The 10,312-nt window shown below is 37.3% G+C and overlaps 2 protein-coding genes across 2 annotated transcripts; one reads left to right on the top strand and one right to left on the bottom strand.

The window, feature by feature from the left end:
- Positions 1-4,743: 4,743 nt before the first annotated feature.
- Positions 4,744-8,928, bottom strand: LOC113667019 (THO complex subunit 7 homolog). The gene is made up of 8 exons (XM_027182813.2): positions 8,822-8,928; positions 8,616-8,736; positions 7,420-7,547; positions 6,951-7,037; positions 6,593-6,650; positions 6,344-6,410; positions 5,805-5,874; positions 4,744-5,015 (listed from the first exon to the last, which is right to left on the bottom strand). Exons 1-8 carry the CDS (start codon positions 8,832-8,834, stop codon positions 4,951-4,953), a joined length of 609 nt encoding a protein of 202 aa, XP_027038614.2. The 5' UTR covers positions 8,835-8,928; the 3' UTR covers positions 4,744-4,950.
- On the top strand, positions 8,909-10,243 carry LOC113667022 (uncharacterized). Its single transcript, XM_027182816.2, has one exon. It carries the CDS (start codon positions 8,910-8,912, stop codon positions 9,735-9,737), a length of 828 nt encoding a protein of 275 aa, XP_027038617.2. The 5' UTR covers position 8,909; the 3' UTR covers positions 9,738-10,243.
- Positions 10,244-10,312: the final 69 nt, after the last annotated feature.

Consider the following 10,312-nt stretch of genomic DNA (forward strand, 5'->3'; position numbering starts at 1 on the left):
AAAGTCTCACAAATTAAACAGAGTCGAACGAGTTTATCCAATTTAGGATGACAGGTAAAGTACCTAGAGGGCTGAAACCCTCAGACGATTTCGGCAGAAATTAAGGTTGTAACTGTAGCTTTATTTTTGCGATAAGGATTGGCATAATGGACACGAATTCTAAGCTTTCAATGCAACCAGTGGAGGAATTCTCTATACTCCCTCACAGTACCAAAACCTCGGCTCTTTTTGAATGGACAAGTTAGGAACACAAACAACCTTTAACTACACTTATTTTTTATCGAACATTAAATACCTATCCTTTCAGAACGTCAATTTAACATCAGGTAAACTTTTATTATTTTTATTAAGATTATATTAGAGAGAGAGAGTTTCTCTTTGGTTTATATTTTACAGTATTTAATGTATTGTTACAATAACTTGGACAAGTTTTTATAGCATTAAATTATTTTTGCATTTACTTTTGTATCTATAGTCATTGCCCATTAAGGCAGATACGAATAACTTTGATCAGTTATTAACCTCAAATCAATTGTTTATCGAAAGCACCTTAAAGCAACCCATCCTAAACGAATCCCCCCCTCATATGAATCAAAATGGTCAATCCAGCAATAGTTTTCATAAAAAATGATGCGGCGAATGTGGTTGTTGTGACCTAAAGAACGAAAACGTATAGAACTGGAGTATTAGCACATTCAGTCCCAGTCCCAGAATTACGTTTCATCTTCGTAGTTCCACTTGGCTGGTCTCTTGCAATGGATTTGGTTGTAATTCCAGTATCTGGATGAACTTTATTCAACACCTTGTAGATGTACAGTGAATGACTTTCCTTTCTACTCACTTTCTTTTTCTTATTATCGACTGCAAAACCAGATTTCACTGTACCAGCTGAAGTGTGGACGTCTTGTATTCTACAGCATGCACCTTTATTGATATCTGACGGGCTATACCAGCAACTAAACTACTCGCTACATCTAGTTACATGCTCGGCTTTTATAGGTACGGCTGAGGATCTAGAACGTTCCGTAACATTACAATAGATTCTATTTATATATACATTCAGGGATGACTCAGCATGACACATCTACTTCTAGATCATTCTTGAAGGTCACACTACACCAGCTTCCTTCTCTGCTGTAATATCACGAGAGGGTTTACGTGATTTCGCCATGACTCTACAAAGATTCACCCTCTTCTACACCACAGTATTCGATCGAACCACAATGTTAAATCGCAAGCTTCGCAACATAAAACTGCTTCTGGCGCCAATATTTACTGGGATACCTGTGGTAGCCCAGTCATAAAATGCCTTTTTTTTTCTGTCGTCTTTTGTTTTCCTCCGCCACAAAATGGAAAAATTGCGCAATAGTACCCAGTGGTCATTGGGCCCTCAACACCGTGACAACTAACTGTGATCCAATTAGGTGTTCTCATGCTGATCACGCGTGATATCTTGATGATGATTGGCGTGGTCATGCACGGACAGGGCCGGGTCACATGACGAACCACGAGATTTTTGCTTATAGGTGAATCTTATGTTTGTTTTCATTGTAGTTGTATGGATATTCTTTTTAATAAATGCATGATCCAATTCCTGTGTTTTTTGTGTATAATGCATTATGTTAAGTTTTGTTTACGCAATTGTCTTGTCGCAAGCGGCCCAAGCTCACGCCTAGAGAAAAAGCCAACGATTAATTCATGAACGCGTCACGCGTTGTGTGACTCGGTGTTAAGTTACGAGAGGAACCGTTGAAAATTTGAACACATTACAAGGAATAGTATAGGGAACGAAATATGGTCGATTTACAACGATAAATATTTCGAAATATGAACATTTTTCTCGTAAAATCAATAAAACTTACGCACACCCTGTGTATCCGTTGTAGTTTCTGGCGATTTCTGCAGTTTTAACATTGCTTTACTATCACTGTTATTCGCGTCATCTAATTTTATTACGTCGGTAAAATCTGTACAGACATTACACCAACCAACTCGCGTGCAAAGTAAGAAGACTATATTGAAGGCTTGAAATTATATTATGATCGATTTTCATCAAGAAATGGGCCAGGAATTTTCCACAATAGTGCAAATAATCGTGAAGGCTGATCGCGGAAAAGCGATTGCGTGACGCTCGGTAAGCTGTAAGATAACTGTGTGTGAGGTAATTCGACATTTTCGTTCTTTTCCACGTTAATACTCTTCTTTCCTTTTGTAAGAATGTAGACCACTTAAAATGTTTCAAGTAATCCACCCACCCTACAAAAAATAACTCTTGCATGCATAGCATGCCTATGTTTTGAAATAGACTTGAGCTCACTATTTCAGCATACTAGTCCGACTCCCGTAGTATCACTACACTTGATTCCAAGGATCCAGTATCATCTAGGTATCCCAGTTACCCTGCTCACAGGGTCTAGTTTCTTTTGAAGTGTACTACAAAGTTTGTTTACATTCCGATCATTCTTTGTGAATGACGAGGTTACATAACAAAATGTCATCTAATTAAAATTTGCATATTGTTTTCCTTGCACAAAAAGTCTGAAAGCTTATTTAAGATTTGTTTCCACAGTTAAAATTGGTAGGAAGTTTCTCAAGAACGCATTTTTGGTTGATAAACGAGTTCGTAAAGTTTTAACTTGGTTTTGATTGATGATTGAGTTTTGGCTTAAATACGAACTATACTACTTGCCGTAAAATGACTTGCCTGGGGAAGGGGAAGTTATATTTCAGGAGAAGTTTCGAAACGCCTCTTTAAAAATTTATTTCTTTTGATCAAAATAGCATCCGTGTTTTTTATTACTCTAAGACGAAAAAATCTGAAAGCATTCTACTTTTTGGTTTTAACCTTCGACCGCCTCTACAGGCCAGCATGGTACGTAGGTAGACATTCTTAGCCTAACTAACCAACATATATGTTGTGCATGCATCATCTCTAATCTTGAGAACAGCGGCCACATACACACATTCTAAGCCTGTTTATAGCAATCGTAATTCTGTTACTTACCCGAGTTTAATTCTTTGTTTTCGTTTTCTTCCCATCCACTCCTTTGCTTTATTTGGTAATTTTCCTCAAAGCTCTTTATCTAAAAAGGACCAAACCAACAATCTCGTTTATTCTAGTTCACATGCAGTTTGGGTCATAATCTGAATTCGGATAAACTTAGCCTTATACAGTAGAACAGTGCGAAAGTTTTCTGCCATGCAACCACATTTATCTTCGATGAATCAAATGCTTTTTCAGCTTGAACTAGTCCTGATTTATCTTTTCATGTTTTACAGTAGATAGATTATTTACAGGTGAACAGAATCATGGTGCACCAATCTCTATATGGTTTGGATAGACTATAATGCAGTTTATCGATAAAATTGCCCTTTATCGGTTCTGTAATAATTTCATTTATCAACTCCCCCACGGAGACCCGAGTGAAGCATTTTTTGCAACGACCTAGTTCAAAACACAAGCACTGTTCAGAATTTTCTCATTTGAAAGTCGACGACAATTTTCAAGTTGAACTCGACTCTTACCTTGTGTACTACAGCAGAAGACTTTCTGGGGAGCTGTCATTCATTGTCGAGTCTTCAAGCACAGACCATTCCTCACAAGTTTCCAGCCATGCTTAAAGTCAGAATTTTTTTCCTTTACGACGTTTTCACTGAAAAGCGTAACAGTTCAGACCACGAGGAACCGTAAATGCAAATGATTGGAAAGATCCACACTTGAAAATTCAGACTTGCGAATGAACTGCGTGTGCGAGGTTGGTGTAAATTTGCATTCTAAGGTCTCAAAACGCTTATGCTGTTGAAAAAATGAAGGGGGGTGGGGAAGGAGGGGTCGGGAGAGGGGCTGGTGGTGTCTGCATTCTTCTTCCAAACTCGTGGAAAAAATTCTGATAGTAATTTTCATCAGTTATACTGATGAATAAAGAGGTTTGATTCAGTTTGACTTGCTGCGTAAAATTGTAGAGAAAAAGCCTCTAAAACGCTACTACCGATTAAATATCCTCTTGGGATGCTGCAATATTATAATAAGTAGGAACAAGAAATTATGGACCGTCCATATTCTCTTGGCAAAACCCATTAAAACGTTCGGAAAGATGTTAAACCGTACAGGAATCGTTTGTAAGGAACGCTTGGTAGACGGCTCAAAGGCTATGGTTTAAGGAACTGAAGACCGTCCACCCTCAAATTGAGGAACCAATGAAATGCGCATGCGTAAAGTAAACGCACCCACAATTGTGGGGATTTGGTAAGTTATATTTAATTGTGAAAACACTCGTTAATCTGAATGGTACAGGCGATGCCTGGCATACGTGCTGGGTTACGGGGAGCTAAAGACCCGTGTTTCTCGTGATCAAGTAGAGGGACTCGCCTTGAATTTTTGGCTTGAGGGCTAGCCATCGCTTGTGGTGCCCTCGTAAATCAGTCTCCTCTAAAGTGAAGAAATATTGAGGAAAAGAAACTGTAAAAGATGCAAATAACCAATACTTATCTTCGTCTTTAAAGAGAATCTGTTACTTTCTTTCCCCAAAATTCCCTCTGCTCCCGACACTTCTGCTTTCCTTGATAAGGTTGCAATAATGCTTTCACCATGTCACACTCCTTTTTGCTAATTTTACGCCATAAGTGACGCGTGACACTTATAAAAAGAGTTGAGTGACCGGTAGTTTTGAAGGTGTACAAAAAGTTTAGAGGATACTTGGGAGGTCACAAAATCGCAAAACTAAAAATTGCCACTAAGTTACATTTCCCTTTTTTTAAATGGTTTATTACGCATCATGTACAAAAAGCATTTGACATAAATTAGTCTGCATAGCTGGTGGTTTTGCCGGCGATTTTTCGGGTGGTTTATAATTTCACGTCACCACACTTAGCAACAAGTGTGGAAGTTGCTCATCCCTTAAACTGATACAAATCTACCAGCTACACAGGCTAGACATAAATCAACAGAAATTAGCTGGTGTCCATTGCAGAAGCTTCAGTGGTAGAGGAAGGTTCATCTGCATCAGTTTTGTCTTCTGTAGAGACACAATGGAAGATGAATATTGAGTTAAGCATTACAAAGAGAGAACATCTTGGTGCATTAACTCTCTGATCCTTAGATCTCAAAAGAGAAGGAACTTAACACTAGGATTGACAATACAAAAACATCTGTGAATATGAGAGCTATTTTTGCAGTAACGAAACAATAATTAAGCAGTAGCAAAAATAAGTCTTGAAAAAAATTCTGGCCGGTATGGGATTTGAACCCATGGCCTCTGCAATACCTAGGCAGTGCTTTACCAACTGAGCTGACAAGCCAACTGGGAGATGGTCATCATGTTGGTTGTAAATACACCAGTGAAGTGATGATATTTTTACTATTTTTCCTTCACAGTAAAAACATCTGTTCACATGACAGTCCGCCATCTATTCATATAATTATATGTGAGGTCCACCCCCTTGGAAAAATGTTTTAGAGTTGGCCACTATTGCTCAGGTCTAATACCGTTTCATTCAATACTGACAAATTTGATACACTAAATTTGCGAATCCTGCTTGTCAGTGCAAAAATAATTTGTGATTTATATTCCACTGCATTTCCACTTTTGACCCCTGATAGTGACTAATGTCCAATCTCTCCTCACCATACCCCCCCTGAATCACACATTAAAGTCATGAGAATAATGAAAACGATCACTAACAGAAGAAAACCTTGATTGGATAAGAAATTCTCCTTGTCAGCACCTTTGGAAATGTATGGAAAACAGTATAGAGAATATACAAGCTGATGTTGGAGTGTGAAGAGTTACGTAGAGAAGTCTCACCTTCTAGCATCCGTTGTAACTCGTGAATTGTGTTGATGAGAAGATGGAACTGTTTCTGTCGCAGTTCAAGCTGGAAAAAAGGAAGAAAATATCCAATAACATAATTATACAATTGATATTTTCAAACTACTTATTTGTACTTGACTTTCTCTGACAACAAACAGAATTTCTGGCTCATAAAGTTCTTTAGGAACTATCAAGTCTTATACCATCATGCCTCAAAACTCCTCACACATCAACATGCACATGGTTATCACGCCATTAAATGCTCTGAAAATTGTGAAGAAAGGGATGATGTGTTTTACTTACTTTCCCATCCATGGGAGAGGCAGTATCCCTTGTTACTTAATATTAGGAAAACTTTGAGAAGGTCTGCAGATGGGGTCAATAAAAAAGAATATTTTTTCATCCTTCCCTTGTTTTTTTCTCTGTAGTCTACAGTGCTCTTACATGTTTGAATTCTTTCACGTTTCTATCTCTCTGTCCACACGATTCTGACAAGAGCACTTTGAAGAAATTTGCTAATTTGATTCACCTACCTTGGATAAAAGACTTTCTTTAGTGCTTGTTAGAGAACTGAGTTCTTTATCTAGTTCTTCAATTTGTCTGCAAAGAGAAAATTCAACTGAACAGTTAGATCCAATGTAATAAAAAAATACACAACTTCCTCAACAAATATCTCTGGAAAACCTTGCCAATTAGGTTAATACAAATGACTTGCTGATAACAAAAGGTTGTTGAATCATTTAAGAAGGCATATAAAAAATACAAAAATAATCCACACTTACTTTAGAGTTTCTTGCCTCTCTGGATGTTGGGTGATAACCTTAGCAAGTGCATCATATTCTAAATAAACATAAAAGTTGGTATTCAAAAGATGCTACTCTTTTTGTCTCAAGCCTGGACCCAAGAAATTCCAAGTCTCTCACAACGAATATGGGAAGATGGGAGTGGAGTTGGAATGATAGAATTTGGCAATTGATGAAAAAAAAGTTAAGTTTCTGAATGGAGTTTTCTGTTAAGAATTTCAAAGTTTACAGGAGGAAAGCAGAATTGAGAGTAAATGAAGCACTGCAGTAATCAAAATGGCCTTAGTAATTTCTGTTTAAGTACAAGTAACATGTATTGTTTACAATGTTCCTGTACCTTGTCTGTTTCTTCGTATCCTCTTTGCTTTCTGCAGCTCAGTCTTGCAGGATGCAATTTCCTCATAAGCATGTGAAATACTCTGCTCTGTTTGTAAAGTAAAATGTTAACCATGTCACTCATGGGAAGTAACACCACAAATCATTTCATGTAAGTATCAACATTTCAACATTTAACCCTTTAACTCATGTGAGTGACCAAGACAGAATTTCTCCTTACAATATCAATACAATATCAACCAGATAAGTGATGAGAATAAAGAAAAATATCAGTATGGGGTAACCAATTGATCCAATACTAAATTCTCTGAACTAACATAAGAATTGTATGGTTGACAGTAAGGAGTTTTTTCAAACTTCTTTTCCTGCAATGGCTCAGATTGCTGCAACCTGTAAAGATCTATTCATTGAGCAATAATTTTTTACATTTAAAATTTACAATTTAAGTTACAAGCAAAAATTACTCTTACCTATTTCACTATAAATCTTCTCATAGTTTTCAGTTTCCAGCTCATTCATTTCATAGACAGTCTGTGTTTTACCAATAGCAAATTCACACTGAGCCAGTTGAATAAGCATTTTCTGATATGTGGCATCACTGGAAAAGGAAAAACAACAAACAAAATGAAAAGCCATGTAATGTATAGCCTGTTTTTCACTAGCGACACAAGCACAAATGTAAGTGCAAACCCAAGCTTAACAGCTCTTATTTCACCATGAAAACAGCCTCAACACATGCATAAACACATGCATAAACACAAACACAAGCACAAGGATGGAAATTTTTTCCTTTTTTCTTGTGATAATACTTGTGCTTGTCAAGTTCATTTTCATTTGGCATAATTAATTTATACTTGTGCTCATGCTTGCATTGCTGGTTAAAACCAGGCTCAACTTTAACTGGAAGAGCTACTTACATCAATGTCATTAAGGATGTTAGGCAAGCCATGATGGCAATAGTATTGAGGATGTTGCAAAACAAAAGATCTCATGAGCAGAAAAATAACTCAGCAAATGTGCTTTAAAACTTTGTACATGTCTTAACCATTCTCTGCAAAACAACAACATGAAATCCCAAATATTTGTGTGATCAGAGAACCAAGACCCTGACAACAAATTATTTGAGTTTAAAATTTGGAATTAAACTTTGCTCATGTACGTTATGCTGAAGCTGAGGTGTGGTGCCATAAGAGACAGTAAGAACATCTAGCCATTTGCAAAATTCTTCCTTAGACTATAACTACGTTTTTTGATTTACATCTTCTTTGACATCGCTGTCCTGACTGCTTAAGGTCCCTATTAAATGGTCAATACACTGGGAAAGTCGAAAACTATGCCATAGCTTGAAATTAAACTAATCTTACTTAATACAGTTTCATTGAGCCGTTAGTCACAGCCCTGAAAAGTCAAAAAATGACCCATAATGTCCAAATCAAACAGTGAGTCGCTTACCTATAAGGAACACAGTCCACAGTATGAAGACTTCATTAACACCATAATATACAAATAGTGTATTCGTAAACAACTCTTCAGCTGACCGCGACCTTACAGAGACAAATCTTATGTAGCCACGCATTCTAGAAATAAGCTTTCCTAAAAATCGCACATATAAATCTAAAGTAAAAAAAGGAAATCCTTGGATCAAGAAATATGAAACAGTACTAACTTGTCTTCCTCCTCGCCAGTAGAATTACACCATTTCAGAAATGTCTTCAAAAGCGCGGTAATTCTGCGATCATCACCCGCACCTTCTCCATCAATCAACAGCCTCTTCCGAATGATATCATCTTAAAGTAGAAAACATACAATCAACTTTATGTTGACAACGCAAAATGGAAAAGTGTTTTTGCGTTCAAGTACCCTCTGACTCACCGTCGGTTGCCATCTTGAAACTAACAGAATACTGCACCTGCGAGAGTCTGGGAAAGATTTTTCCATTCGTTCCATGGTGTAGATACACATGATTTGTCTACCAACACCAAGAATGGTTTCTGTTCGTAATGTTGTTATAATCGTGAAGCAAATCTTGGAAGAGTGGATTGTTCGGGAGTCTGGAATACTGTCCAAAACACAATGCGAAACCTTGCTACGTTCTGAAGAGACTATCTCTACCTTACCTACCAAAAGAGGAAATTACCCGAGATATCCCCTCTATGAGGAAATTTCAAAAAAGTTACATCAGTGGCTGTCCACTGGGAATTTTCCTGTAAAAAGCGAAGCTTGTGGATTACTTTCGGAGGAAAATTTTGTTCAAGAAAGAAAAGGAATTTATGAAAAAGTTTCGCTGGTACTGGCCTCCCTTAACGATTCTTGGACAGAGATTTCTGATGAAGAAAAACATCTTCAGCTTTCTTCTATCATAAAAATTCTTGGCGTTAGAGGATTGCTTGATCTGCTTAATATTCGCCACACGCAAGGAAGTGTTGATATTTTCCCTCCTCCTGTTAAAGTTCTAATAGAATCCTTCAACGAGAAACATAAACCAAATGCCAATTTGACAGTTGGTGCGAGGGCCTTGTCTAAACACTGCCACAGGGATTCCAGTGAATGGTGGGGTGCCTGTGCGGGTAGTGAACAAGTTAAGAACGAACATGCTATTACAGTTGTAATGCGTATACTAGAAGATGCTTCATGGATTAATATCCACCTACTGCCACATGAGCTCAAAGTTATTGAAGTGAGGTGCACTGAAGGTTACGGCGCAAGATGGAGTCATGATGGAAAAGTTTTCCGTGGATTTCTTGAGCCTCAAATGGAGCATGGTCATGCAGCAGGGTGGAAGCATTGAACTTGTAGCTCACTGTCAATTTAAATTCTTTTTTCTAGCTAATATATATTTTCTTGTAAATACTTCTGAGAATCTTTTCTAATCTCCTGTTTGGTGATCATTGTATAATTATATTTAAATTGTTTGGAGAAATTTCATTTAAATCACCCCTCAAAGTTAGGGATCAATTTTGGTATCTAAGCAACTGCACACCCTACCTACCTATCCCTCCCTAAACCCAACCATAGTCAACTGATGACAAATAGGGTTAACGTTGGGTTGGGGGAGGGGCAGGTGTGCTGTTGCCCAAATTCTGACATTAATCTGAAGTTAGTGTTAAGGTTACTGTAATATTTAGCAAGTTCGTAAGATAACTTGTGAAAATCAACACTCTTCTGGTAAAGTTTTACCATATTTTTTACTGGTATCTGTCAACATAAATGTTTATCATAAAATCACAAATTGTTAGGAAATATATATATTTGGAAATGATCTGAAGAAGTAATAAACAGCAGTTTTCTATCGCATCAGCAGAATCCATGCAAATGCATAGAACTGAACCTCTTTGGTAAAAGTCAATAATCTTCCGGAAGAGA

The sequence above is a fragment of the Pocillopora damicornis genome, chromosome 5 (assembly GCF_964200805.1).
Source record: "Pocillopora damicornis chromosome 5, jaPocDami1.2, whole genome shotgun sequence".
Lineage (NCBI taxonomy): Eukaryota > Metazoa > Cnidaria > Anthozoa > Scleractinia > Pocilloporidae > Pocillopora > Pocillopora damicornis.

Coding starts and splice junctions, on each gene's coding strand:
- LOC113667019 (XM_027182813.2), bottom strand. Junction 7,038..7,419: donor GAAGATTTATAGTGAAATAG/GTAAGAGTAATT, acceptor CTTTACAAACAG/AGCAGAGTATTTCACATGCT. Junction 5,875..6,343: donor AAGAAAGTCTTTTATCCAAG/GTAGGTGAATCA, acceptor CCTTTTTTCCAG/CTTGAACTGCGACAGAAACA.
- LOC113667022 (XM_027182816.2), top strand. CDS start 8,910: ATGATTTGTCTACCAACACCAAGAATGGTTTCTGTTCGTAATGTTGTT.